Consider the following 27,969-nt stretch of genomic DNA (forward strand, 5'->3'; position numbering starts at 1 on the left):
AGAGAACGACAGAGAGAGAACGACAGAGAGGAGAACGACAGAGAGAGAGAGGGGGGAGATGGGGAGGGAGGGAGAGAGGCTCGGCTTGAAATACACTTAGTGCCAACCCTCCTTTAGCTCTGAGGGCTTTTTGAACAGAAGGTTCGACATGACCACCTTCTCAAAAGACAGCTCTCTGAGAGACTGTTTTTGTGGTTTTGTGTTTCCGCTGATGAGCTGTTGAAGCTGTCTTGCTGCAGTGATTACTCATGTTTTCAAGAGGAGTTCATTAATACGACCCAAGGTACCCTGAAGATCAATGGCAATGATCCCAATTAGCATGAATAAATCTCCCTGTATTGCTCTCTCTCTCTCTCTCTCTCTCTCTCTCCTCTCTCTCTCTCTCCTCTCTCTCTCTCTCTCTCTCTCTCTCTCTCTCTCTCTCTCTCTCTCTCTCTCTCTCTCTCTCTCTCTCTCTCTCTCTCTCTCTCTCTCTCTCTCTCTCTCTCTCTCTCTCTCTCTCTCTCTCTCTCTCTCCTCTCTCTCTCTCTCTCTCTCTCTCTCTCTCTCTCTCTCTCTCTCTGTCTATGTCTCGCTTTCTCTCTCGCGCTCTCTCGATTTGTCACACTCTTGCTCTCTCTTTTTCTCTCTTGCTCTCCCTCTGTCTCTCCTTCTGTTATACTCTCTTGCTCTCTCTCCCTCTCTCTCTACACACCTCCCTCCCTCCCTCCAGGTTTGTCCGCACTGTGCTTCCCTTCTCCCAGGAGTTCCAGAGGGACAAGCCGCCCAACGCCCAGCCCCAGTACCTGTACGGCTCCAAGGTCAGTCTGAGTCGCTGGTGCCACTGGAGCGTCTCCTTACATCCACCATGGGTGGTGGTGGGGGTAGAGTTGGTGTTGGGGGTTGGGGGGGGGGGGGGGTTGGGGTAGAGGGTTGGAGGGTTAGGGGGGCATTCACTATGGGCACAGACAATCCCAGACAAAAAAAACTCAGTGTGATATTTTTTTGTATCTTTTATACACAAATTACTGTACGAGGAAAGAACAGTTGCATCACAGAAAACATTCAAATCGAAATACTTCGGTTGGTACATTACAAGGATGCCGGATGATGATGACGTAGCACACAGGGGTACATGTCGTACCACCAAGCCATTGAAAACGACAATTGGATAAATGCAGATGGATGCAGGTGTTCTAGCAGAGAGGACAAAATGTGTAAACCCGGCAAAACTCTGCAGTCCCTCGCAGAGACAGCACAACACCACAACCATTAAAACCGATTTGTGACAGATTCTTCCTTAATGGTTTCAAATGGATTTGTGACAGATTCTTAACAGTCGGTTAGGAGTTTTCGAAAAAACACTTTCACCGCTTCCAATTCTGCACATCGCACACATTCTCAAAACCGGGTACGGCGCCAGAAGGGAGGGGCCGGCGTCAGACGGGCTGTCCCTCGGTTCGCGGGGTCAGCGTCCTCAGCTCGTGACCCCGGGCGTGTCTGTGTCCGGGCGTCAGGGCCGAGTGGAGGGGGTTCTCCAAGACGGTGACCTGCTTGGAGTCCTCCTCGCTGCTGCTGGGGGTGTACAGGCACCCTGGGCTGCCCTGGGTCCCCTGGGGCAGGGCGCTGGAGCAGGGATAGTCCTCGCCGGACGCCTGGGGGAAGGGGCATATGGAGTGGAGACACCCCCAGAGGAGGACCCCGGCGATGACCAGGAGAAGGATACTGCTGGCCATCCACACCCCCATCGCCATCTCCCACCCGGAGCCGTCCTGCCTCTCCCCCCCCTCCCCCGGGGTGCTGAACACCTGGCACTGGTCCCGGACCGGGTTGGCGGCCTGGCAGGTCACGCACAGGATGTAGGTGGTCTGCGGGGCCAGGTTGAGCAGGCTGGCGCTGGTCTTGGTCACGGGGATGCGCTCCTCCCTCAGGAAGTTCTTGCGGGTGTAGCCCATGAGCAGGCTGTTCCAGTTGGGGTGGTACATGACGCTGTAGAAGGTGTCCAGGCAGCCGGGGGCGGCTGGCCAGCTCACCCTGGCCGAGGTGGACGAGATGTTGTGCACGGAGATCGTCATGGCCGTCACCCCTGACGGTTCCGTTTTCCGGCTTCTGAGGCGCCTCTTTGTTCTTGTCTTGTCTGTTTGTTTGTTTTCTTCTGCAGCTGCTGAAATACGCTCTGAAATGGAAGGGGATAGGGATAGAGAGGTCAGAGTGATATTCTCATCATGATGTTGTTTCTGCTCTCTTGTCTTATGAACATGGTCTCCAGCTTCTCTTCTAAACAGCTTGAGATCTTGAACTCTATCCTGCGTCAAGCATCTTGCTTTATGATTGCACCACTTGTCATAAACACAACGCCTATTGGAGCCCTTAAGGCTATCTACCAAACGATTCCATGCAACTGCAATCAGCTTCTAGTGCTGGAGCAATCTCTCGAGCAATCTGAAGCAGGTTGTTTTTAGTTACCAATCGTATAGCCTTATTTTCTTTTAGTCTCTAAAAGAACATTTTCTTTCGTTTATTTGGGCTCCGAGTGGATGGCTTCCATGTACAGACAGCCTTGGAAGCTCCAGGCTTCCAGGTTGCCCAGGGTTGGTGAAAGGGTGTGATATCAGGTGGTTGCCAGGTTGGTGAAAAGGTTTGAAGTCAGGTAGCAGCAGACTCTAGAGGTGACCCTGTACTTCAAACACCTCAGTGGAGTTTGGGCTGTCAGAATCACGGCGCTTTAAAAGCAATGCGAGGCCTCTCACTTCAAACCAACTCTTCCTGCTGGAAGATTCTGCAGGCCGCATGTCTGCATGTCACACCGTCAGGGATATATTATGTTTTAAGGTGTACTGATAGTCTACACACTTGTGTGGAAACTTGCCAACTTCTACCAATCATTTATCAAATTATTAGCCTATGAGGTGCCATGATTTAATATTAAAATGTAATGAGTTTAGTACTAAGACATCATAGCTGTGAACTGATACAGCAGGGAGGTAGGTGATAGTTGCTTGCGACTGAGAATCTCAACTGACCAGTAGGAATTAACGGATCACATACAGCGATGTAAAATTTCACAGGTTGACCTTGACCGTTATTTGATTTTTTCCTTTCTCAATGTCCAGTGTCTGGCTAAAAACCTTATATCAAAATACTAATGATTTTTAATTTTTAATCCAAAAATAGAACTTTCCATTCTTGGTCCCATTAAATAAATTAGTTTGACACAGAAAAATAACGATATGGTAAAAACTACCTCAGAACATTCGATCGTGCCTGCATCGCTGGTAACCCGTAGCAACATGCCCAGAGGTTTCAGCAGTGTGGCGTTCAGAGACGTACCCTTGCGGTGTGTGCTGGATGGCTGATCACAGCTGCTGCTGCAGTGGAAGCTGGGTACCTCGGGGTCCGACTGGCCGACAACTGCCTGTCTGGACGCGCTCCTGGGTCATGATCTCTGTCCTGGCTGCTCCGTCCTGCCCCCTGTGGCCCCCTGTGGCCCCCTGCTCTCCCTCTGCTCTGGTCTGTCTGCCGCGCGGACACCACAGCACGGCTGAGTCTGGGCTTCCTGCGCTGCCAGCTCTGCCCGCTTCTTAGCACCGGCACACCCCACTCACGGCTGACTGTTGGAGGGAGAGAGGGCTCTTGTGTGTGTGTGTGTGAGAGATGGAGAGAGACGGGAAGGGAGGGGAATAGATCAAGAAAAGGGGAGGGAGAGAGGCGGGAGGAAGAGAGACGAGAGAGAGAGAGAGAGAGAGAGAGAGAGAGAGAGGGAGAGAGGGAGAGGGGGAGGGGGGAGAGACTGATAGCTGCTTCTCCACTCAGAGACTTCTTTCCTCTGATGAACGATATGACTGAGCTCAGAGAGAGAGTGGGGGAGAGAGAGAGAGCGAGAGAGAGAGAGAGAGAGAGGAGGATCCAGAAGGGAAGAAAGGAGAGGTAGACAAACGAGCAGGTGCGGTTTGTGCCACAAGTGAATTCTTATCATTACGGTCTTTTGTGCACTCTTTTGTGCACATATTCAGTTCGGTTTGTCTCATCGGCTGGAAAAACAGGTTTTTACTAAATAACGCCATAATGTTGCCATTCAATGGCCAGTCCTCGTCTCCCTGTGCCATCTATTGTTCTGCTGCCCTGTGCGTCGTCGACAGATGGGGGTTCAAGTTGCGGTACACTCAGACATCGGCCTGTGGCTGCTCTACTCCAGCTCTCCTTGGAGCCAGAGGGATGAGTCAGCCCGGCTAACGCCAGCTCCAATCCCACCGGAGCGGATCAGAGCCCGTGAATTAATTACCCGCTCTCGAAAACATCTGCTGGCATCACGACGCTGAGCCAAGAGTGTACCTGCCTACCTCGAATAATCAGTCTTATCTTTCTTTCTGTGCCAGATGCCTCACCTCGTCGCTAATGCGAACGCCCGAGCGTTAATCACCGCTGGCTCTGTTGACACAGAGTGAGAGGAGGGGATGTTGAGAGAGCGGGTTGTGATCAGGCCTGTCTTGTGTGTGTGTGTCCGTGTCCCGCAGGCCCTGAACCTGGCCTACAGCAGCGTGTTCGGCTACTACAGGAACTTCGTGGGCCCCCCTCACATCAAGGCCATGTGCCGGCTGCTCGGTTACCAGGGCATCGCCGTGGTGATGGAGGAGCTGCTGAAGGTCGTCAAGAGCCTGGTGAGGCGGGGCTGTGGAGATGGGGAGTGGGGGGTGGTGTTGGGACTCAGGACATTTTGGGGGTGGTTGGGGTGAGAGAGGGAGTGGGATAGGACCCAATCCTCTTGGGGATTCTGCATGTTCTGGGGTTGTGGAGCCCGGCCTCACTAACAGTGCTCTCCCTCTCAGCTCCAAGGCACCATCATGCAGTATGTGAAGACCCTGATGGAGGTGATGCCCAAGATCTGCCGCCTGCCTCGCCATGAGTATGGCTCCCCAGGTGAGAGAGGAGTGTGTGTGTGTGTGAGAGACAGATAGAGAGATTAAAGTGAGCCCACTGCGAGGTGTGTGTGTGAGAGAGAGATAGAGAGATTAAAGTGAGCCCACTGCGAGGTGTGTGTGTGTGTCACTTGTGTCTTGTGTAAGAGAGAAATGACAAATTAACAGCTGGTACAAATGAGTCACGGATAATCAATAGTCAACCATTAATGAGGAAGTGTGCTGGTTTACAATTGATATGACGTCACCACCGTGTGACACATGTTGTTCCTGCTGCACTGCACTAAGCAGTACACGACCTGGCACGACTGTCATTAAGACCTCCGCCGTGGTATTCCTTTTTTGGGTCACCTTACACTGTACAGCTAGCTACTGTAATCTAGGTACTATCGTTGCTATATGCTAAAGCAGTCGAGGTTTCATTGTTGCCCTGTACAACTTGTGATGCTTTGAATCCGGCCGGGGCCCTTGGCTGCACGCCTTCCCCTCTCTCTCCCCTCTCTCTCCCCTCTCTCTTCCCTCTCTCTCTCCTTGCCTTTCCTTGTCACGCTTCACTTAAAAACTGTATGCATGAAAAATCCCCCCCCCCCCAAAAAACCCTTCTCCTTTCCCTCCAGGGATCCTGGAGTTCTTCCACCACCAGCTGAAGGACATAGTGGAGTACGCAGAGCTCAAGACCGTGTGCTTCCAGAACCTGAGGGAGGTCGGCAACGCCCTCCTCTTCTGCCTCCTGAGCGAGCAGAGCCTGGTATGGACAAACCCAGCTTTTCCATGTCACGGGCGGCCTTTGCGTACACGCCAAATAGTTTCGCGTTTTCGAGCGACGCCTCCGTCTTACAGTGTTGTCTTTCCAAATCCGCCCCTGGAAGTTTAAAGGAGCTTCGTAAAACCAGCTTCTTTATGAGCGGCGTGCGAGTCCGGTCTCCAGCTCATCAGCGCCATCTTCTGCTGGCTGTTGGTAGGACGTTCATGTCAGGAGAGGTGCGTCGCTAGACGGCCCCGCTAGCTCGCGCGTACCGTATGGGTTGAGTCCCTGGCTCTCAGTGCACTGGGTACGAATACGGCCTGGAGGCCATTTCTGCTTGTCTTCTCTGCGCTGTCTTGTCGAGTAAAGCCAAGGAAAAGGCTCCCAAAAATATATCTTATAAAAAAACAAGCACACATCTTATTATGCCTACACACCTGGGTGTTTGGGTCAGGTTATGCCGACACAGGAAACCGCCTGAGACTAGTTAGCTCTCCCAGACAGGATGCTCTCATTTGTATTCCGGTCACGAATCATGAAGGCCTCAAACAGGGTCTTGTGTCCGTGTTGTGAACTCTTCTGCTCTGTGTCCTGTGTGTCTCCCAGTCGCAGGAGGAGGTGTGTGATCTTCTGCATGCTGCACCCTTCCAGAACATTCTCCCCAGAGTCCATGTCAAAGGTACCCGTTCCTTATCAAGCGTGTGGGAGTGTGTAAGTGTGTGTGCGACCGTGGGACAGTGTGTGAGCCAGCATCAAAATCTCTTCAGTTGTCAGCCTTGAAAGAAAGTAATAATGGGGACCACGCTTTTCAGAGGGCGAGCGCCTCGACGCCAAGATGAAGCGCTTGGAGGCCAAGTACACAGCTCTGCACCTGGTGCCCCTGATCGAGCGTCTGGGCACCCCTCAGGTGAGTCCTCATCACCCCCTCCAGCTCATCTCTCCAGGACCGGGATCTCCAGCACCTCTCTTCGCTCACACCCCAACCTGTACCCCTGCTTCCCTCCCTTCTCCCTCCCCCTCCCTCTCTTCCCCTTCCTCTCTCCTTACACAGCAAATCGCCATCGCCCGCGAGGGAGACCTGCTGACCAAAGAGAGGCTGTGCTGCGGCCTGTCCATGTTCGAGGTCATCCTCACGCGGGTCCGCGGGTTCCTGGACGACCCCATCTGGCGAGGCCCGTTGCCCAGCAACGGCGTGATGCACGTGGACGAGTGCGTGGAGTTCCACCGCCTGTGGAGCGCCATGCAGTTCGTCTACTGCATCCCTGTCGGAGCCCACGAGTTCACCGTGGAGTGAGTGCCCAGAAACGGATGCCTGCTTTTGTTTTGACCCTTTTTGAGTCGACCTTCTAAAGCTTTATCATGCTGGTGTATCATTGTTTTTGTATTTCTTCTGTGTCGAAGTGATAGTTTAATCAGCCACTCTCAAGGCAATGGTGACTCAACACAGAACCTTTTTGAGCGTAGCGTCCCTTTAAAGGCTCTGTTTTGTCTCAGGCAGTGCTTCGGGGACGGGCTGCACTGGGCCGGCTGCATGATCATCGCTCTCCTGGGGCAGCAGAGGCGCTTTGACATCCTGGACTTCAGCTACCACCTCCTGAAGGTCCAGAAGCACGACGGCAAGGACGAGATCATTAAGAGCGTGGTGAGGGGCTCTTTTTTTTTTTTTACATGTTTTTTTCACCCTTTTAGGAACCAGAATCGTGCTAGTTTTTATTGTTACGCTCTTAAAATCCTTGGGTTTTATGTTTTATTTGTCTTTTTTTATTTTAGTCCTTTTCCCCCTTTCCCCTCAAGCAACATTGTTGTTTCAAAATTAAAATAATACTAGAAATGTGAAATCCAATGTCAAGTAGGTGCTACAATGCTCTAATTGGAACCTCACCTCTCTCCTGTCTCATCTTCAGCCTCTTAAGAAGATGGTGGACCGAATTCGCAAGTTTCAAATACTCAATGACGAGATCTTCGCCATTCTGAACAAGTACCTGAAGTCAGGGGATGGTGAGAACATGCCAGTGGAGCATGTGCGATGCTTCCAGCCGCCCATCCACCAATCACTGGCCAGCAACTGAGGCTACAACCGACCGTCACCCGTCCGCCATCTTGGACCAGCAATGTTTTCAATAGTTCGGCTGGACCAGACAGAAATATTCCTCTCATCTGCATTGTCTCAAGCAGCTGTGGACCATTATGTCTAAGTAGCCCATAATACTAAGTGGCCCAACTTTTCTTTATATTGTCTGTCATGATTTTTGTACTCACTTGTGCCTTATCAAAATGAAAAGCTATTTTCATTGTTTTGTTTTTTTTGTGAAACTCTACATTCTGTTTTATACTTATGGAAAGCTACAGATCAGGGAGGGGGATAAGACTTTTATCAACTGATTATTTAAAGATTTGCAGTGGTGAAAAATATAGTATCAATGGGGAATAGTAGCCAACAGGTGGGGATTAAAGAAGTTTATATTTTCTATATTATGTTTAACATTTGCATGCTATAACCTATAATCTTAAAAGGACATTTTGGAAGGTAACCAAGTTCTTACAATCATTTATTCACCGTGCCTTTTTGTGTTGGAATTGTTTTAATCATTTTAACTCAATAAATATGTAACAAATGTCTTTGTTCTTCTTAAGAGGGCTTTGCTTTGTAAACAATACGAAAAGGTCAGTGGTGATATTCAACATATCTCACGCTCAAGCACAAGAACACTATTGAATCGCTAGACCAAAGAACCTTATCTGCTTAATGGAAAATGAGGCCATTTTTTAAAAACTAATCACAGTCAATATAAATGATTCAGAGAGGATGAAGGCTGTGTGTGTGGCTGGAAGGCAGAGGAAGGGATGTGGAGAGGGAAAGGAGAAAGGGCTATACATAAGTAACATCAACTGACACGCCATCCTGAGTACTTTGAGAACGTTTACCATCCATATGATGTCAGTACAGAAGTTCATATTTTACAGTAAACTAAAACGAATTTTTCAAATGAATTTAATTTGGCTATTTGTGTGTTAGGTTCAGTTAGCCTTGCTCTTCAGCACCTCATATTTTAAAAAAGGCTTGTTGTATTTTTTGTCCTGTCTATATATTTTTTTGCCTTCAAGCAGGATCGTTGCTAGCTACCACAATGTGAAGATCACTATGAAAGTTTTTTTACAAAAACTAAAAAAACTAAGTGTAGATTAATTTATTTGTAGAAAGAAACTCAGTGCATGTATAAGCAGATCTCTGTACATGAAGTATAACAAAAGGTTTTCAAAAACTTATAGAACTACAAAGCTACATGGGAATGTGATGGAGAACAACCATGTAGTCAAGTCATATTCTGAGAAAATAAGGCAAATTAAAATGAAGTACAATCGATTGGTCCATCCAAGTTATTAACCACCTCCATTAGTGTTGATTGTCTTAAGTTTTTTTTTTCTTCTTCAAATATACATGAAACGTCCACACACCAATGTAATGGTTCTGTTGTCCCTGGTGGGGGCGCTAGAGGTACCGGTACTTCCTGTCCCTAATGGAGGAGATTCAAATCTACTTCCTGTCCCTAAGGGGGTCGGCCACAGCTACATCCCCCTCCGGTCCCTAAGAGGAAGTCATCACGCCGTTTCTCCTGGAGAGGCTATCGAAGGGCAGGCCCACCTCCATGTCCTCCGTGGAGTCGCTTCGCAGCAGCAGCTCGTAGGGGCTGTGGGAGGCCAGGCCGTTGGGTGCGGCGGCGGCCGCCGCCGGCGTCCCCTTGTCGTCCTTCCTCATGGAGACGGCCAGGGAGGAGAGGCTGACGGTGATGTCTTTGAAGGCGTGCAGCAGGAAGATGCCCACGATGATGGTGAGGAAGCCGCCCAGCGTGCCGATGACGTCGGCCGAGCCCATGTGCTCCCACTCCTTGAAGAGGATGGCCGAGCACGTGAGCACCGAGGTGGTGAAGAACACGTAGTAGATGGGCGTCACCAGGGACGTGTTGAAGATGTCCAGGGCCTTGTTCAGGTAGTTGATCTGGGTGCTCACGCAGGCCACCAGGCCCAGCAGCAGGATCCAGGCCAGGGGGTTTCCCACCACTGACACCCCGGCGATGGCCTCCTTGATGGCGATGCCCAGCCCCTTCACGCACGACACGGAGAGCGCTCCGATCACCGAGCAGATGGTGATGTACACCATGATGTTGGTCTGGCCGTGGCGCGGGCCCACCACGAAGATGAAGATGAGAGCCACGATGATGACAAACGTGGCGAAGACCACGAACCCTACAGGGGGAATGAGCAAGAGGGTTTGGATTAGCCTGGCACAAGGTAAGGGTTAGGACCGAGTCCCAGTAGTATCAGAAACATTGAGCCTGAAGTACCCAATCCTAAGATAAGGCAACCGAATATGATACTTTGTTCATCCCCACAGGTAAACCTCTCGTACCTGGGTCCACCAGCTTCTGAGCCATGTGCTCCAGCCGGCTGATCTCCTCCTCCTGGGGTGCGTGGATCACCATGGCGGTGGAGCCCAAGATGCTCAGCAGGCAGCCCAGCTTCCCGTGCAGGTTCAGACGCTCCGAAAGGAAGTACGAGGACAGGACCGCGCTGCAACGACAAGGCGATGCTCAGAAATGCCACGCCCTGCTACGCCCGCATTTGCAGTCCCCCCCCTCCTCCACCTATTTGATGATACAGCTCCACCCAGCTCCCCATCAGGTTAGGTTGGAGTGGGTACGGAATTACGAAAATAGCCTCAATAACGGCGTAAGCTGTCTTTTCAAAGGCCTCTGGGATGTTGTTGTTGACGTACCACAGCTGCACTTCTTTATGCTCTAAACAATTTCCCCTTGACCTATAAATCCTTGTTTACTACATAGCCCTAGATCTCTTTTTACTTTAGTGGCAAAGCAGGGTTCAAACCCTATTTCCTGTTACAGTGATGGAGCAGAGCAGTTGTAACTTGGTTGGCAGTACCTCACTAGCACACTGAGGGCTCCCAGAGGGGTGACAAGGGTGGCAGGGGCGAAGGCGTAGGCAGCAAAGTTGGCAGCTTCTCCAGCTCCCACTGCGAGAAAATGTATATGATATACGGGATTAATGGCTTGCACATGACAGGAAGGTGATGGCTTTGAGGTAGCACGATTAAAAACAAGAGAGATGGAGATATGATATGATGACGGGTTCTTTCACAGCTCCTGTGTCGTAATTGCTTTACTTACTTGATAATAAACCGGCCCACCAAAGCCACTCCTTCAGATATGCATGACCTCCCTGACCTAGGAAAAAGGAAACATAACAATGCCTTTACAATGGGATAGGTGGGTATGACTCAATGGTACAGCATTTGACTTCAGATCAGTGGGCACAGGTTCAAATCCACTTCACCCAGCACTACATGTCACTTTGGATGAAAGCATCTGCTATGAACACTATTATTATTATTACAGTAAAAAGTGAAATGTCAAATCCTGTCATAAAATCTTTCTTTTGACAGTTAAGTCTTGGTTATGACTGAGGCGTTAACCTCTGAAATCACATCCATAAAGAGCTCAAATATAGCTAACAGAGTGCAATATGGAAGAACTTATGGTTACTGTATGACCATTAGCAACTTGAACTTCGACACTGCCTTGCCATATTACTTCATGTGTAAATAGGGGGTTAGGTGCAACTGCAACTTTTTTTAGAGCGGAATTTCGTCGATGACAAGTCAGACACACCCCACTTAAATCTTTTCTCAACCGCATGCAAAGCTGGACAAGCAAGAACTGAAAAATGATGACGATTACGCCACTGAACCCTCCCACACCTGTCAGACAACTAAACCCGGTTTCAGTGTTGCTCAAGCTCTATTGTAACAGGCTGTTACTCAACTTTATAACAACTACAGCAACCTGGTATGTTATACTTGACGTTCAAATATTACACGTTAAAAGTACCTGCTCTCATGGACCCCTTCCTGGCCAGGCGAAGTAGCCCTTTCTTCTTGAGGATGAAGCTTCCACCGATGAAAATGCTTGAGCTAATGGCTAATCCCAGTCCGATATAGAAATCATACTTTCCCCGATCTTGACCCATAGTGAAGCTGGATGTGTTGGTGCTGTCCGTCACATTTATAACCAAGCACCGGAGCTGCTGACCCGAGGAGCAATTCTCACCAACCCAAGACCCTAAAAAAAAACACAAACCATTCAATATAATTATAGCTTAAGTTAAAGTAATATCCTACACTACATTACATGTATGGTTGGCTATAAAGTACGTAATTATCTTAAATCTAACACAATCTTATTGGCAACAGTTTTTAAACCTTACCGTTCCTACATGTTGCATTTATGTTTGTATACCCATCCTCCCCCATCGCTGACTCCATCATAAACATTCAAGAGACACATTGAAACTGTCAACGTAGTCATGAAGGACACATACTAAACTACTCCGATCCGATACTGTACAACCTCCCACTTCCGCAGTCATCAAGTCAACAACTACCTTGTCAGGTTGTTCAATCTAACTAGCCTCAGGTCAGGAAGTGGCTGACTTGTCAGGCCTGTTTGAGTTGTTGATACAATGCGAGTCAAACTAATATTGCCAGCTAATTAACTGGCGATCATTTCAACAAGCTAGTTAGCTAGCCTACCGTATATACGACAGATTGCTGTTTAAAGCTAACTGACTAGCAAAGTAACCTGCCAAGCTTGCTTGTTGGATGCTGCCGTTTAGCTGCCATGCTATAGCAAGCTACCTTCAGCTTACAGTCAGTAGGCACCTGACGTGGCTAAATAAGCCGTTAGCTACTTGCTAAAACATTGTCGCTTGACAGCCTACATTGTTTACACAAAATTCACATTTGCAGACAAATGTATACCTGCTGAAAGATTCCTGGGTTGTCCAATAGCCAAATGGGTGGTAGCTAATTAGCTATCTGGACTAGCTTCCTCCTGTTTTCATAGTGATCTTCACATTGTGGTAGCTAGCAACGATCCTGCTTGAAGGCAAGGTTGGCGATCAACACGATGAGGGCAATCCTCTCTGCGCATGCGATAGTCGACAGGACTACTAGCCAGCACGTTAGACAACCACTGTATCTCAATAGCACAACATACACGCTCTGATATTCGATTAATGTGTCGAGACATTTACGATGAATTGAACTTTTAAGTATCAACTATTTAGATGCCGAGTGTTTCTGTCGATTATTCAACCTATTCCAAATGTAGTCTACTCACAAAAGTGAGAGATTAGTCCTAAATGAAATGTTTCAAGGTAGTTCAGAATGTGTCTCAGAAATGAAAAAATGATGGATAGGCCTACAGACTGACTCAAGAAGTAATTTAGCTACGTTACCTCGTTGCACTTGCTTTCTCCATCGAGCAGGTTCTTCGTTGTGTGCCCATAAATGTATGCCCCAACCACCTGCTCTCAGCTCCTAGAATGACTCTGAATAATTCATATCAGCCTCAGTGTTTGTGTGTAAATAAGTAGGACTGAATCCCATGAGACAAACCTGTTCTGCAAAGCACTTAGTATTGAAATACGACACATTTTTTATGGTACATACTTATAAAATGAAATGTTATTGTATTTAATGTTTCTTATTCAATTAGCAAGTAGTTCATCACACCTGATAACACAAATCACTATACCACAATGGTTAAGAAGCTTTAAACTGCATTTTATTTTTGGTTGGTTAATACAGTACCAAAACTGCAGGTAAGGTAAGGAAATTGGACACAGTTAAACAGTTCCGTATTAGGTGAAAAAGCAATGGAACAATCAAGTACACTGCTTCATTGTGGAATCATGTAAGTACGTCACATTTTACAAATAACATAACTTTTTTTTCTTCTTTTTTTTTTTGCAAGGCTTGAGGGACTTATTGAATACCTTGTTAAACCTGCTGCTATTGCAACCTGGACCTGGATAAGCAGAAGAAAATGGATGGATCTTTTATTTGAAATTCTGGTGTGAATTAGATTCAAACCCACATCAGTCCACTTTTGCTCTTCCCCCTGATTGCTTCCAGGTGAGCATAGCCCCCTGATCTATTCTAAGTAGAAGGACCCCTACTGACACTGTCGTGAGACCACACAGTATGCCGAAACAGTCCACTACACCAACTGCTGTCCATTCCTTGAAGAGAATCGCAGAGGCAACTATCACGGTCGACGTGAACGTCACGTAGTATATAGCTTCGAATATATTGGAGCTGAAGTTTTCCAGGGCCTTGTTGATGAAAGTGAACTGGATGAGGATGCTGACCGCCAACGTTCCCAGTAAACACGCAAAGAGAACAAGGGCCCTGCTACTTGAGGGCCCCTCGCTAAAGGCGTCCTGAGCGGCCAGACCTAGGCCTTTGCTACAGGGCACCGTGAAGCTTCCAAGGAGAGAGCATATGGTTACATACACCATGATGTTAGACGTGCCATGTATGGGGGCAATCCACCCAATCAGTACAACCAGCAGCAGGACCACCAAGGAGGCATATGTTAGAAACACTGTGTGAGGAGAAAAACACGGTATACTGTCAGCGTCAGCAGAATGTCAAGGCGAGATAACATTTGTTGAGTGTAATTGGATGTCTTCCGTGTGTACTTTCCCACAGTCTGTGTAACCATGACACCCTGTAAATGGGAGGGAGTCAGGTGGCTGAGCGGTTAAGGAATCGGGCTAGTAATTAGAAGGTTGCCCGTTCGATTCCCGGCCGTGCCAACTGATGTTGTGTCCTTGGGCAAGGCACTTCACCCTACTTGCCTCGGGGGAATGTACCTGTACGTACTGTAAGTCGCTCTGGATAAGAGCGTCTGCTTAACTGACTAAATGTAATGTAAATGTAAATGAGTGCACAAGGAATGTGAACCAGGAAAGACTAAATCTGAACACAAGGGGCTTAAACACACCTGGATCTGACAATCTCTCCTCCAGCTCCACTCTAGATGTCACACTCTCTGACTTCGGGGAATGAATGATAAGCACGATTGAGCCACAACAACATAGCACACAGCCAAGTTTTCCCAGGATATTCAGATGCTCCTGAAGAATAAAGGAAGCCAACACAGCCCTGCATCCAAAACACAAGAGTTTGAGTTGAGAATAGGCAGATTTAACAGCACAAATCATTTAAACTCAAATTCTAATCTGCTCACCCAAACAGCACACCCAGGGCTCCTAGAGGTGTCACAATCACAGCGGGTGCTGCGTTATAGGCCAAGAAGTTACCAATCTGGCCAATGCTCACTGTACAGGATTTTCGAACAGTCAAATTAAGAACTCAAAGGTTTTTGACTTGTACTTAAATGTATAACATACAGATGGCGCCTTACTCACTTGAAAGTGTACCTCCCCACCACACTCCATCTTTCAAATAGGAACCACCTAAAAAAGAAAAACAAATGTTGGTATGTTACACACCTTCCACTACGCTACGGTTACGTACGTTTAACCTATTGTGTGCAACTGTAGGAATATTGCATTTAGTCATTTAGCAGACGCTCTTATCCAGAGCGACTTACAGTAAGTACTGTAATATTGACGGATGATGGTGCTTGAATTGTAAACTAATTAAATCTTTATATGCTAATTTAATCACAGGACGCTATTAAGGACCACTCACTGGTTTAATACTTCTGTCAGGATATGTAAAGTTATTATAGTGAGCAAAGAAATTCTTTTTTTCGGCAATATCGGCCTATTTAGAGTGTGAGGGGAGCAGCACAGCTAAAACTTGGGTATCATTTAGATCTAAACAGTCGTATGATAGTAGTACTTTAGGCTATAGGTTACATACCCAAGAAACCGATAATACATTAAAAGTTAGCTAGACGTTCTATTTTCACAGCCATCACAGACGCCGTCCAAGAAGAAACCTGAATTAGTTCGGCAAAAAGTGCTATAGCTAAGAAAAGTTGGTGTAGTTAGCTATTTTCATTAGTCATTTCACCTTAATGTTGATCGTATCGACCTTCCTCTAACATATTGTGATGTATTTTCTAAGCTACCTCTAGCACGTGCTCGCAATATTCCTTTCTTTTGAAGCACAAACGTAGATCCATTAATAAAGCTGGATATCACAGCAATCCAAATCCCGGCTGGTAGCGAAGTTCCTATTTCTACAGCCATTGTAGCCGTTTGTTAATCATTTGTGTTTACACCGGATATTGCATTGAACCAGCCGTAATTGTAATATTCAACCATTTCTGTTCTGCTATAACACTGCAAAGCAAGTTTTTATAAATTCACGATCTTCAAAATGGAGTAAGTGAAATAGAAGGAAGATTCGACTGTGCACCGCAGGTCTGTAAGGGCGGTGGCTTGAGTGCGCCCTCCATTGGTTAATGTTGTCTGACCCATCAGATTAATATGGTCTGACCGCCCCATCAGATTCAACACTATGAACATGGACTTATTTATGGTGATGTACAATTTGCAATAATAATGATTTAAAAAAAAAGTTTGTCATTGGCCAATGATGATGATGACGAGGCAGGATTGCAATGGGTGTCTATCGGTGGGGTTAATTGACAACCTACGTCTGGACATATAATATGATTCAATACATCCATAAATATAATGGTTTTAGTAATCAAATAATCTGATATGAAATGCACGCATAAAGTATGGACCAATTAAACTACGTCATCTGTTTCCATGCTTCGTGCATCTCTGTGTGTGAGTCTCTCGTGCCTTGGCTGTTCGACTTGTCAATCATTCAGTCCAACATGGACGACTTTGTAATGCAGCAGAGCCAGTGCTAGGACTGAAGATACGACAACAGAATACGAAAACCCATAGGTAATGAACATATTTTGCAATTTGTCATCAATAGAAACTTGATGCAAGCGTCATATTACACATTTAAACGTAATATCTTCTTTCCGTTCAACCTGTCACAGCTCGCCAGCTATCTGGCTGGTACTGTAGCTTGACTGTGTTGCTGCATCATTTGTGGTGTGGTTTGGATGTGCAGACTAGCCAGCCATAGCTAATGTTAGCTTGCTAGCTACAGTAGCTAACGCTGGATAGATGGAGCAGTGTTAATAACACCGTTCGCTAGCTAGTCAATATGCTGTTTGTGTAGCCAGCTGGTTTCGAAGCTGTGGTTGTTTTTTTTGCGGAGGTTAACATCTGCAGTTTGCGTGAGTCATTCATTTTAAACTAGCTATAGCTAGTCAAAGATGACTGTATTAGCTAAATAGCTAGATAGCTATGTTGGCCCAATTCACATAGCTCCCTAGCCGGCCAGTTGCCTAGCTATAAGCGTATATTATTGCAAGCTAACATTCTGTGAAATAGCTTGTTACCAACTGCAGTCGCTTAATTATGTGATGATTGTGCTTAATACTCCGTTCACACACTACTACATGGGTCTTGTTCTTCCCTTGCCCCCTAAGATACCTGACTTATCATAGCCAACTAACTAGGTCTGTTGACACAAATCTCACCCAGCGTTCTTTAAACAGGGTCGGCTGCTGTTGCAGCCAGGAGAGAGGAGGTAAAGATGCCTTCTCCGTCATTTACCCTCGATGCCCAGCTAAGATTTCATGACAAATGGCTGAAGATAGACTTGCAGGTAAGTGGTCCTACTGTCGCAGGGAGACCCTTTCTACGCAGCTGTTGTAAAATTAAACCGACAGAATACTTGGTATTCTTACGACAGGATACTTGATGTTCTTACGACAGGATACTTGGTGTTCTTACGACAGACTAATGTTCTTACTCGAAGTACATTCTGGGAATGTGAGTGAGCTAAAGAACATGAAAGTTAATGTCACCCCCATCCATTGGTTGAGATTTCTAGACAGAACCGGCTTTGTTGAAAAACACGTTTTTCTCAAAGTGGTTTTTCTGCTAAGTGAGATTATTTGTCTGTGTGTTTGTTTGTGTGTTTGCTTTTAGATACTCGACCTAGTATTGCACAAGAATTCGGATACATGCATGTTGCCAAAATTAGCCCGCTCTCAGTCTCGATGCTGTCTAATGACAGGTCTCTACCTCCTTGCCCTACACATAGGTGTTGCACGTCTGGTGTCATGTTTATTTTGCCATGTTATTGACATTTGAAACCTGCATCTCTGGAAAGTACTTTTTGTAACTTGTTAGTCTATACAAGCATTTCTGTGGCAACAGAAGCCTAGGGTGTATATCTGTCCATGTTGTTGTTGTTGTATTTATGTGGGTGTAATAAATGTACTGCCCCTAAAGTTAGTTGCAGGTTTCCAGACGTGAAGTATGTTCACAGACAAGATCAACATGTTTTAGGATATAGGAAGCTGAAAGTTTCGGGGCCACAATAGTGGGATTGATTAGCATTAGTCCAAAGTTAACGCTGTATGAGGAACATTGTTATTTCTTCTTCTGTTCTGTAGCATTAAGAGGCCCATTAAGTAGAATGCAGTAATGTTGCGTTACGTGATTTGAAGGAGAGATCACGTCAGCGGTCCACCAAGACAGCTTTTTAAAAAGGCCGTAGTCTCCTTCCTGTGCTACACATCTGAATGTTTGTCTCTGGCAGCGAGCCTTCTCTCCAGAGGGCCTGAGCGAGATGTGGAACGAGATGGTGAAGGATGAGGAGATCACCTTCAACGGAGAAGAGGCAGCCCACCTAGGTACACACAAGCCGAAACCTTTTTGCGACACATCTGGATCCGTGAGCTCACCCACCCAAGCGAGAATCCATCTTCGCCAAGGCCTCGCCCTTGGGGGGGGGGGGGGGGGGAGGGAGGGAGGAAGGTTCTAACAGTCCTCGTGTTGTTTTTCCCCACTTCTCCAGAAGACTGCACGGACTGCTTCGCCACACAGAAGAAGGAGGAGTCTAACGACAAGGAGAAGAAGGAGGAGGAGGAGACTTCCACGTCGGTCCATCACTCCATCATCGAGACGTGGGACTGGGGCCGGCAGCCAGGTGAGAGAGGGTTCCTGCCCGCCTCACCGCTGAGGGTGCTGAGGGCTGCTGTGAGCAGCCCTCAGCCCACATGACCTTCCTCTGTTTATTTTTAAACGCACATATACACACACACTGGAGAAATATTGACATGCATGACAACTGTGAAAATGTCTGCAGCACACACAAACATCTTAAAAATGCTAACACTTTTATACAGCTTCACAAATAAAAATATAAATAGATCTATTTTTTTTTATTACATTTTCATGTCAGAAAGTGTGCCTAAGACTTATTAGTAAGTTTCCAAAATGTTTTTTTGTATTTGGCCTGTTAACATTTGGGCCCTCCAGGAGTGCTGAGCTCTGCTATTGTTGTTGTTTTTGGACCTAAGATCCACCTGTCCTGTAAACACGCAGCCCACAGGGTCCCACAGCGGTGGTTTCAAGGCTGCTGGCAGCAGCCACATGGATTAGCCGTGTCTATATGAGTCTGAGATATTAGAATACCGACCCTTTCAACACACTGGCCTCCATCGGAGTTGGCTTCTCTCGGCGTGTTTGCGTGTTCTCTTCTGCGGGTGTGTGCGTGAGGTGTGTAGAGAATCAAGTGACCACGCTAACTTGTCTGTAGATCAGGGCGGTTATTTTTACCCCAGTGTGGCGGTAGTGTGGGTCGCCCTCTTTTAACACCTGCCCCCTGGTGTGGGCAGGGTGGTGCAGTGTGCCCCAGACTGTGTTGGGTGGGGCTGTGCTGTTGGTGGCGGCTGGCTGGCTGGAGGCGATAAGCACATGGAGCTGGCGGGAGCTTCAGTGTGATTGGTCCAACCCGATCGGAGACTTTTCTTCTCTGCACACAAGTGTACAGGCTCCCTGTGCCCACTCTCTCACACATGGCCTGGAGGTCACATGGCCTAGAGGTCACATGGCCTGGAGGTCACATGGCCTGGAGGTCACATGGCCTGGAAGTCACATGTTTATGACTCCTTTTGTGCGTAATGGTGTACATTTGTCTGTCCACGAGGTACTGGATAGAGTGGGTGTAATTGGATTACGTTCACACTTAAGTGCCTTATCATGGAGACTCAGATTTCAGGCCTCTAGCCCACTTCCGGCTTCCTGGTCCAGTGATTAGAAGTGTCTAGATAACCGCCTCTAGCGTGTAACTAGATGCACTATAGAGAAACCCCTTTAAAAAAATCTATAATTTTTTTAAATAAATGTGTATGCCAGCATTCACCCTTTTAAGGCCTAGCTGGAGTCATCGTCTGTGCTCCAAACAATCTGTCTGAATGTCCGCAGGGCAGCTAAGGGCAGCTGGTTTGTGGAGCGCTGCTTGCATCCCTCTGGGCTGTGGAAAGAGCTAGCCTGTCTGGCTTAAGCTTAAGTGGATTTCAGGTCGGCTATTTTGGCCTGTCATGTCTTCCTCACAGTGATGACATTTATAGGCCTGCGCCCCGGCGTTTCACGCTGATTGGGCAGCAGCAGCGTGGGCGGGGCCAGGCCCGGTCGAAAACCTGCAGAACATCACAGCGGAAAAGCTGACAATTGTGTAAAGTTTTTTTTCATTCAGCTAAAATGTAGGTCGTATGTATTGATGTGCAATTGTCTGACATGCTCACAAACGTGCTCACTGCCTTGACTGTGTGTGTGTGTGTATATGACTGTGTATGCTTGCCTGTGTGTGTGTGTGTAGACGAGAACGAGCTGAAGGAGTGCCTGATGGTTCTGGTGGACGACCAGCAGAAGCTGTCTGCCCAGACGGCCAAGAGCACGCTGTCTGCCCTGCGTCTGCGCCAGCGCCTGGTCATCCTGGAGCGCTACCTCATCTCCCTCAGCCACAGCGTCATGGAGGAGAAATACAAGTTCCGCTGGAAGTTCCCTGCCACCCCCCCGCAGCCCGCCGTCGACAACAAGAGGTACGGGGGCCCGAGTCACCGCCAGGCTGTCCCTACCGTGTCTCACGTGATCCAATGTTAAACACTTCTGTTTTTTATTTTTTTATCTCGTTTGGGTTGTTGTTCATATTGACTTGCTTATTCAAGAGGTCTAAGTCAAGTGTGTGTGTGTGTGGTGTGTGTGTGTGCGTGCATGTGTGCAGCCCCCGTCCTGTCAGTAAGAGTGTGGAGGGCCTGGCCAGGGTGGGCTCCAGGGCTGCGTTGTCCTTTGCGTTCGCCTTCCTCCGAAGAGCCTGGAGGTCAGGTAAGATACTGCCATCTCTCTCTCTCTCTCTCTCTCTCTCTCTCTCTCTCTCTCTCTCTCTCTCTCTCTCTCTCTCTCTCTCTCGCCCCTCTCTTCTCACTTAGACGTTTTCAGTGAACCCGCAAGGTGAATTTAACAACCAGTTTTTTCTTGCTCCATTCATGATTAACTGGCAGGGCCCTGGATGATGAAATGCATGACGAGGTTTTAAAGGAACACAAGTGTTTCTGGTAGTAGTCGGTAGGCCCCCACATCAAGCTCTCTGTCCGTGTAGCTCTCAGCATCTCCCTCAGATGTGACGACATCTAACGGTTCTTCTCACACCCCCTGGATGAACATTTCTGAGGACCCTAACACGGTCTGGAGTCACAGATGGGTCATCCACACACAAGCACACACGGTTATGAAGGGTCCTATTTGCATGCAGTCCCGAACGGTCACACGCACATGAGTAGCCATCAACGGGCTCGCGTCCAGAGCGGTCGCGACGCCCATCGCTGCCGTACGGCGAGTTTCCATTCAACATCCGTCAGTGACCACGGCGACAGGCCCCGTGTTCTTACTAGGGGGCTTGAGAAGGATGGGGGGAGAGGAAGGGAGGAAAGCTCCGTTGTGATGTATGTCGTCAGGACAGTCTGTCCACTGGGCCTCCCTGAAGACCTCAAGGTCAGCCCAGCCTGACGAGGTAACGTAACGAGGCTCTGTCTCGTAACCCGATGAGTCATGTGCGACGGCGTGAGCGCCCCTGACCACGTTCTGACCCGCAGGAGACGACGCGGACCTGTGCAGCGAGCTCCTGCAGGAGTCTCTGGACGCCCTGCGCGCCCTCCCAGAGGCCACCCTGTTTGACGAGCGGACCGTGTCGTCCGTGTGGCTGGAGGTGGTGGAGAGGGCCACCAAGTTCCTCAGGTGAGTCAGCCTCGCCTCTCGTTACGACCCCCTGCTCTCCCCCCGCCCCCCCCCCATGCTCGTTTGGGATGCTGACCGCGGCTCTCCGCTGTGTCTCGTTCGACAGCGACGTGCACGGGAGCGCCAGCTCCAAAAGCAACATTCCCCTGCAGGATCAGCACCTGGCCCTGGCCATCCTGCTGGAGCTGGCCGTGCAGAGGGGCACCCTCAGGTACGCCCCGACACTCGAACCAAACCGCCTTTTTTGTATTCTCCCAGCCCTTCCCGCAAGGTGAATGTGGCAGGGCTATGGACAAATGTCTAGCCCTGAACCCTGCTCACCTCCCCCCCCCCCCCCCCCCCCCCCCATGTGACTTCCCCTCCAACTCTAACGCCCCGCCCCCTCCGGTCTCCTCCCCTCCAGTCAGCTCCTCTCCGCCGTGCTCCTGCTCCTGCGTCTGTGGGACAGCGGCACCCGGGAGATGGACAACGAGCGCTCCACCCAGGGCACCAGCGCCCCCCTGCTGCCCCTGCTGCAGCGCCTGCAGAGCATCTACAGCACCAAGGACGAGCCGGTCCCCCAGGAGGAGGGAGAGGTGAGGCCCCGCCCCGGCCGTGTTCCTAGAACTCAGGCTGGGCTGTGCTCTGATTGGCTCTGCTCTATAACAAAAGGGCGGAGGTGGTCACATTCCGAGGCGTTCTAGAATGAAGGCTCTCTGGTCTTTGCGACGGACCTCTGCTATCTCCAGGACGACGATGATACCCCCCTCATGGTTTCCTCCTCCGCCCTTCCAGATTCTCTCCGCTCCGCTCAGCCCCAACGAGAGCTTCCTGCGCTACCTGACCCTGCCGCAGGACAACGACTTGGCCATCGACCTGCGGCAGACGGCCGTGGTCATCATGGCCCACCTGGACCGCCTGGCCTCCCCCTGCAGCCCTCCTCAGTGCAGCTCTCCCACCTCACACAAGGTACCAGACCTCCACAGGACCCACCCCCCTCCCCACCTCAGTCTCCCCCCGGCAGGGCCTCACCCCTGGGGTTCAGCATCCTTCCTGAGCCCCAGCAATTTTAGAAATGATTCACGTTAGACCTGGTGTCAAAGATTTGTTGTGTTTTTGACGGAGGACCTAGAAGCCACACAGATTTCTGTTTTCTCTGCCCCTTCTGTTCTGTTGGAGGACCATGGATTCATGCAGGTAATTAGCCCCTCTAAGACTTCCTGTTCCCTGCATGACTCTCCCCTGCATCAGCGCTTCATTGGATGACTTCCACCATGCCCTGGGGAGGAGCTGGGTGGGAGTGTAGTTTGAAAAGTTGTAGGCCTACGTTGAAAGGTGGCAGGGCTGCATTTATTATTCAGATGTTAACTGATCAAATACATATCGAAAATACTTAAAAATAGTCACGGCCGAGGTTTTCACTTTTTGACTTTGAAAGGAACTCGCTCGAAGGAGCTTGAGGTTTTCACTCGCTTTTGTAATGTAAATAAAGGTAGTTTTAAGATGGTCCCTGAAATACGACTGTGTTTCTGTTCGAACTGACGTGCTAAATCAGATGAAAGTAACGTAAAACACACATGAATATAGTTTTTCCCTCCTTCTGATGGTTTTGGCTGCAGGGCATTGTATTCCCGGCTAATACATAGAAGATATCACAATCCTCCTTTGATGGCATTTGCATGCATATCTATGAATAACTTCAATGTTCTCCCTGCCAGCACCCAGCCCTCCTTCATGTCTTTGATATGGTCAGGTGGTTTATCCCTCTCCAGGCTAATACTGTACATTAACCCTTTCTCTGCTGTCCTCTCTCCTTCCCTCCTCCTCTGTCCCGCCCCTCCCCCTCCACCCCAGGGAAGCCTCCAGGAGGTGATTGGCTGGGGACTGCTGGGCTGGAAGCTGTACACCAATGTGAACGGCCCTAACGAGTGCAAGGCCCTGTCCAGCCTGGGGGTGACCCAGATCGTGTGCTCCGAGAAGGGCTTCCTCATCCTGGCCAGCAGTGGGGCCGTCTACACCCAGAACTACAAGTGCACCACTCTGGTACAGTCTCTGACGACTCACGGCTGGGATATTTTAGGACATTCACAACCGTTTTAATTTATAAAAAAATATATAATAATTCCCCCTGAGGCAGGTTGACTTAGGTGAAGTCATCTTTTGAAGCAACATATAAATAAGAGAAATATTATGAGCTATTCACTGTGAAGGCAGTCGCAAGCGCAGAACGACGCGCTGAAACATCGCATTTGGCAACTAAACGCTGATACCGCTGCCAGCTACTCTGAACTAACGAGTTGTTGTGTTGCTGCAGGCCCCCATGCTGGTCCACGCCCTGACCTCCAGGAAGATCCTGAAGCTCGCCGCACACCCCGACGGCCAGCACTACCTGTCCCTGTCCACCAACGGAGAGGTGTTCTCCTGGGGCTGTGGAGACGGAGGCCGCCTGGGACACGGGGACACCACGTACGTTAGCCCGCTCGCTAGCTAGCTGGCTAGCTCCACAGACAGCAACACCTGCTCGCTAGCTAGCTGGCTAGCTCCACAGACAGCAACACCTGCTCGCTAGCTAGCTGGCTAGCTCCACAGACAGCAACACCTGCTCGCTAGTTAGCTGGCTAGCTCCACAGACAGCAACACCTGCTCGCTAGCTAGCTACCTAGCTCCACAGACAGCAACACCTGCTCGCTAGCTAGCTCCTCCACAGAAAACTACCTTTGAGCATTTGGCTGTTTGCATGTTCGAATCCCCATCTTTAAGTCGCTTTGGAGGAAAGTAAATAACTTGTTATTTACATTTTTTCCCTTCCAACCCTAACCCTCTCCCATAACTCCCTCCCAGGTACCTGGAGGAGCCTACCTTGATCTCAGCCTTCACAGGGAAGCACGTGGTTCACATCGCCTGTGGGAGCACCTACAGCGCCGCCATCACAGCGGACGGAGAGCTGTACACCTGGGGGCGGGGCAACTACGGCCGGCTGGGCCACGGTAAGACAACCCCCCTCAACAACAACAACAACAACAACATTTACGATTCCATCCCTGTCAGCAGCCCAGAGTCTCTGGTGATGCGATTGGCTGTGTCCTCAAGGTCCTGTTCTCTCGGCTCCTCTGATAGGCTCCAGCGAGGACCAGACCACGCCCATGCTGGTGACGGCTCTGAAGGGGCTGAAGGTGTTGGATGTGGCGTGTGGGAGCGGGGATGCCCAGACTCTCGCTGTGACGGAGAACGGTGAGAGAGAGAGAGAGGCAGTCTATGGGACACCGCCAATTCTTTATTCATGTGTTGGCAAGCACCCCTCTTGTCTAGACTACCAGACCTGCTGTCTCATTATCCCTCATGATTATCCTCAACTTGATGAGATTGCAAAAAATTATATGTTTTATTAATATAGCCTACTCACTCATATACGCTTACGTATATACTTACATCCAAAAGCAACATCATAGTGCCATTCCTGACGACCCCCACCCTCTCCTCTCTAACCCCTCCCCCCCGCAGGTCAGGTGTGGTCCTGGGGGGACGGGGACTACGGCAAGCTGGGCCGGGGCGGCAGCGACGGCTGCAAGACACCCAAGCTGCTGGAGAAGCTCCAGGACCTGGACACGGTCAGGGTGTTCTGCGGGAGCCAGTTCTCCGTGGCGCTCACCAAGGACGGCCAGGTGTACACCTGGGGGAAGGGGGACAACCAGCGGCTGGGCCACGGCACGGACGAGCACGTGCGCTACCCCAAGCTGCTGGAGAGCCTGCAGGGTCAGTCCTCGTCCTGCCTGGGCGGCCAACGCCTCGCCTCGTTTTGCACCGTGCATTAGAATGTTGTTATGGTAACAAAAACTGTGAAAATTCAAACGACCTCGCCAACAACAAAAAAAGAAGTAGAACTCAAATTTGCTCTCTCTCCCCCTCCCGTCTTTCCTCTCATCTCTCCCCTCCTCTCTCTCCCCCCCCAGGTAAGAAGGTGGTGGACATGGGGGTGGGCTCCACTCACTGCCTGGCCCTCACCGAGGAGGGCGAGGTGCACAGCTGGGGCAGCAACGACAAGCTGCAGCACTTCGACACGCTGTTCTCCAATAAGAAGCAGCCCAAGGCTCTGCCTGGACTCAACTCCAAACACATCGTGGGCGTGTCCTGTGGGCCAGGCCAGGTGAGCAGAGCAGAGGAGGCTCTGATTGGCTACAGTGCCAGTTGTGAAAGTTCAGCTTCAGAAAATAGAAGTGCTGTAGACATATAAGCAGTATTGCAGTTGAGGTTGCATATGAAGTTTCCCCACTTCTCTGGACTACAGGAACACACAATATTTACTATTTACTCAAGTTATTTACAAAATAACTTTTTAAATACCAGTGTACCATTTCAGCAGATTATGACGTTATTAAATACTGTTTATAGAAGAGGCGAATGTGCAGGTGTTACTGTAAGTCATCACTACACAATTGTATATAACTGCTGCCAGACAGAGCTGTTATAACATGACACTCTCCCTCTCTCTCCTTCTCTCCCTCTTTCGTGGCTGCGTCAGAGTTTCGCCTGGTCCTCGTGCTCCGAGTGGTCGGTGGGGCAGCGCGTGCCCTTCGTGGTGGACGTGTGCCCCATGACCTTCGAGCAGCTGGACCTACTGCTGCGGCAGGTGAGCGAGGGCATAGACGGCGGCTCGGACTGGCCCCCGCCGCAGGAGAAGGAGTGCATGGTGGTGGCCACCCTCAACCTGCTCCGGCTCCAGGTACGGACCGCGAGAAGCCCCGACAATTCAATTGTGAAGTGGCATCCACAAATCTTTGAAGACAGCTTTGAATGCAGTGTTGTCCCTTGCAAACGTGTAACAGGTTGTTCCCCTCTAGTCCCCTGGTTCCCCCCCTGGTTCACCTCCTCCAGGTTGTGTAACCGGCTGTTCCCCTGCCTCCCCAGCTGCATGCTGCCATCAGTAACCAGGTGGACCCGGAGGAGCTGGGCCTGGGCCTGGGCAGCGTCCTGCTCAACAACCTGAAGCAGACGGTGGTGACGCTGGCCAGCAACGCCGGCGTGCTCAACACGGTCCAGACGGCGGCGCAGGCCGTGCTGCAGAGCGGCTGGTCGGTCCTGCTGCCCACCGCCGAGGAGAGAGCCAGGGCTCTGTCCTCCCTCCTGCCCAACGCAGGTGAGGCCTCCCCGGGGGGTGGGGGCCGGGACGTGGGGGCCGGTCGTGGTCGATGGGAACGGTTGTTTTTTTTTCTTTTCTTCTTCTGGTCTTTGGTGGAGTTGTGTGTGTGTGTGTGTGTGTGTGTGTGTGTGTGTGTGAGAGAGAGGGTATGGCTCTGTTTTTGATGGAAAGAGGTGTTTTCACTGTGTGTTTGTCTTTGCTTGTGTGTGTGTGTGTGTCTCCTTCAGCGTCCGGCAACGAGATGAGCGTCAGCCCCGGCCGTCGCTTTATGATCGACCTGCTGGTCAGCAGCCTGATGGCCGACGGAGGGCTGGAGTCTGCCCTGAACGCAGCCATCACCGCCGAAATCCAGGTCAGCCCGCGTGTTTCAGACATCAGCCCAGCCGGGCCGGGTGGGGCTCCTTCCAAACCATCACTTATTGACGTCACGCTCTCTGACTGAGACTGGGACCTCCTATGGGGAGTTCACAGTACAAGGTTGTGAGCCAAGCCCTTCAGGGTAGACCAGACTGGTTTGCAGGTCCACTGTCTTAGTATGGGGCCATATAAGGACACCATATTACGACGCTTGATTCTTAAAATGAAAGCGTAGGGAGTCAGGTGGCTGAGCGGTGAGGGAAGCGGGCTTGTAATCAGACGGTTGCCAGTTCGATTCCCGGCTGTGCCAGATGACATTATGTCCTTGGGCAAGGCACTTCACCCTACTTGCCTCGGGGGGAATGTCCCTGTACTTACTGTAAGTCGCTCTGGATAAGAGCGTCTGCTAAATGCCTGAATGTAAATGTAAAGCTTCCTGGAGACGGCTATTTTTAAAATACTGAAACATTTATACGGAACCCTATTACGACACTTGATTTTAGAGCATCGCTTCCTGGAGACAGCTATATTTAAAATACTTCAAACTTAAAATACTGAGTCATTAATGTAATAGGTGAGCGCCTGTCAGCCAGTGCCTAATTTGGGGCTCACTGGGGAGAATGAGTACCGCATGAGCCGAAGGCCTAACCGCAGACGGGTTTGATTCCAGCCTGAGCCATTTGCTATCTGTGCTCTTTTTTCTCTCTCTCCTAAAACCAGACATGACTGTATGTCTTTGTGTCTCTGGTTCTCACAAGGCGTCTGCTCTCCCCTCCCCCTCCAGGACATCGAGGCTAAGAAGGAGGCTCAGAAGGAGAAGGAGATCGACGAGCAGGAGGCCAACGCCTCCAGCATGCAGCGCTGCCGCACGGCGCTGGACAAGGACCTCATCAACACGGGGA

At 49.6% G+C, this 27,969-nt stretch overlaps 5 protein-coding genes across 11 annotated transcripts in view; 2 read left to right on the forward strand and 3 right to left on the reverse strand.

Annotated features, from left to right (window-relative positions):
• Nucleotides 1-8,259, forward strand: part of cyfip1 (cytoplasmic FMR1 interacting protein 1) — a 24,048-nt gene extending 15,789 nt beyond the window's left edge. The window contains 9 exon segments of the mRNA XM_062450918.1: nt 713-800; nt 4,494-4,637; nt 4,806-4,896; nt 5,513-5,643; nt 6,247-6,319; nt 6,453-6,547; nt 6,692-6,930; nt 7,135-7,282; nt 7,545-8,259. Of these exon segments, the coding sequence (XP_062306902.1) occupies nt 713-800; nt 4,494-4,637; nt 4,806-4,896; nt 5,513-5,643; nt 6,247-6,319; nt 6,453-6,547; nt 6,692-6,930; nt 7,135-7,282; nt 7,545-7,709 (1,174 nt within the window). The 3' untranslated portion in view covers nt 7,710-8,259.
• Nucleotides 1,198-3,692, reverse strand: LOC134011375 (fibronectin type III domain-containing protein 9). Its single transcript, XM_062450976.1, has 2 exons — nt 3,310-3,692; nt 1,198-2,155 (listed from the first exon to the last, which is right to left on the reverse strand). The coding sequence occupies exon 2, from the start codon at nt 2,052-2,054 to the stop codon at nt 1,419-1,421; it is 636 nt and encodes a 211-aa protein (XP_062306960.1). The 5' UTR covers nt 2,055-2,155; nt 3,310-3,692; the 3' UTR covers nt 1,198-1,418.
• A 554-nt stretch (nt 8,260-8,813) lies between the features above and the next one.
• On the reverse strand, nt 8,814-13,043 carry nipa2 (NIPA magnesium transporter 2). Of its 3 annotated transcripts, none has more exons than XM_062450917.1 (6): nt 12,952-13,043; nt 11,544-11,774; nt 10,824-10,880; nt 10,579-10,669; nt 10,049-10,209; nt 8,814-9,885 (listed from the first exon to the last, which is right to left on the reverse strand). In XM_062450917.1, the coding sequence occupies exons 2-6, from the start codon at nt 11,680-11,682 to the stop codon at nt 9,227-9,229; spliced, it is 1,107 nt and encodes a 368-aa protein (XP_062306901.1). In that variant the 5' UTR covers nt 11,683-11,774; nt 12,952-13,043; the 3' UTR covers nt 8,814-9,226. The 3 variants fall into 3 exon arrangements, with proteins under 3 accessions (XP_062306901.1, XP_062306900.1, XP_062306899.1); XM_062450916.1 differs by lacking the exon at nt 12,952-13,043 and adding an exon at nt 12,473-12,638; XM_062450915.1 differs by lacking the exon at nt 12,952-13,043 and adding an exon at nt 11,920-12,077.
• Nucleotides 13,044-13,258: 215 nt separating this feature from the next.
• Nucleotides 13,259-17,200, reverse strand: nipa1 (NIPA magnesium transporter 1). 5 transcript variants are annotated; one of them, XM_062450836.1, is made up of 5 exons: nt 17,046-17,200; nt 14,932-14,979; nt 14,751-14,841; nt 14,505-14,665; nt 13,259-14,102 (listed from the first exon to the last, which is right to left on the reverse strand). In XM_062450836.1, coding segments are annotated over exons 2-5 (762 nt in total). In that variant the 5' UTR covers nt 14,933-14,979; nt 17,046-17,200; the 3' UTR covers nt 13,259-13,593. The 5 variants fall into 5 exon arrangements, with proteins under 5 accessions (XP_062306820.1, XP_062306818.1, XP_062306816.1 ...); XM_062450834.1 differs by lacking the exon at nt 17,046-17,200 and adding an exon at nt 15,844-16,001; XM_062450832.1 differs by lacking the exon at nt 17,046-17,200 and adding an exon at nt 15,603-15,837 and having other exon boundaries at nt 14,751-14,799.
• The window catches only part of herc2 (HECT and RLD domain containing E3 ubiquitin protein ligase 2), a 43,083-nt gene continuing 31,389 nt past the window's right edge, over nt 16,276-27,969 (forward strand). Inside the window, exons 1-20 of the mRNA XM_062450120.1 lie at nt 16,276-16,395; nt 17,064-17,173; nt 18,116-18,209; nt 18,374-18,505; nt 20,180-20,402; nt 20,585-20,685; nt 21,453-21,594; nt 21,701-21,805; nt 21,998-22,169; nt 22,369-22,542; nt 23,428-23,616; nt 23,888-24,039; nt 24,415-24,560; nt 24,691-24,804; nt 25,075-25,326; nt 25,524-25,717; nt 26,093-26,293; nt 26,479-26,707; nt 26,938-27,062; nt 27,852-27,969. Coding sequence (XP_062306104.1) covers nt 17,102-17,173; nt 18,116-18,209; nt 18,374-18,505; nt 20,180-20,402; nt 20,585-20,685; nt 21,453-21,594; nt 21,701-21,805; nt 21,998-22,169; nt 22,369-22,542; nt 23,428-23,616; nt 23,888-24,039; nt 24,415-24,560; nt 24,691-24,804; nt 25,075-25,326; nt 25,524-25,717; nt 26,093-26,293; nt 26,479-26,707; nt 26,938-27,062; nt 27,852-27,969 — 2,935 coding nt within the window. The 5' untranslated portion in view covers nt 16,276-16,395; nt 17,064-17,101. The remainder of the gene's footprint in view (nt 16,396-17,063; nt 17,174-18,115; nt 18,210-18,373; nt 18,506-20,179; nt 20,403-20,584; nt 20,686-21,452; nt 21,595-21,700; nt 21,806-21,997; nt 22,170-22,368; nt 22,543-23,427; nt 23,617-23,887; nt 24,040-24,414; nt 24,561-24,690; nt 24,805-25,074; nt 25,327-25,523; nt 25,718-26,092; nt 26,294-26,478; nt 26,708-26,937; nt 27,063-27,851) is intronic.

This window comes from Osmerus eperlanus, chromosome 24 (assembly GCF_963692335.1).
Source record: "Osmerus eperlanus chromosome 24, fOsmEpe2.1, whole genome shotgun sequence".
Classification (NCBI taxonomy): Eukaryota; Metazoa; Chordata; class Actinopteri; order Osmeriformes; family Osmeridae; genus Osmerus; species Osmerus eperlanus.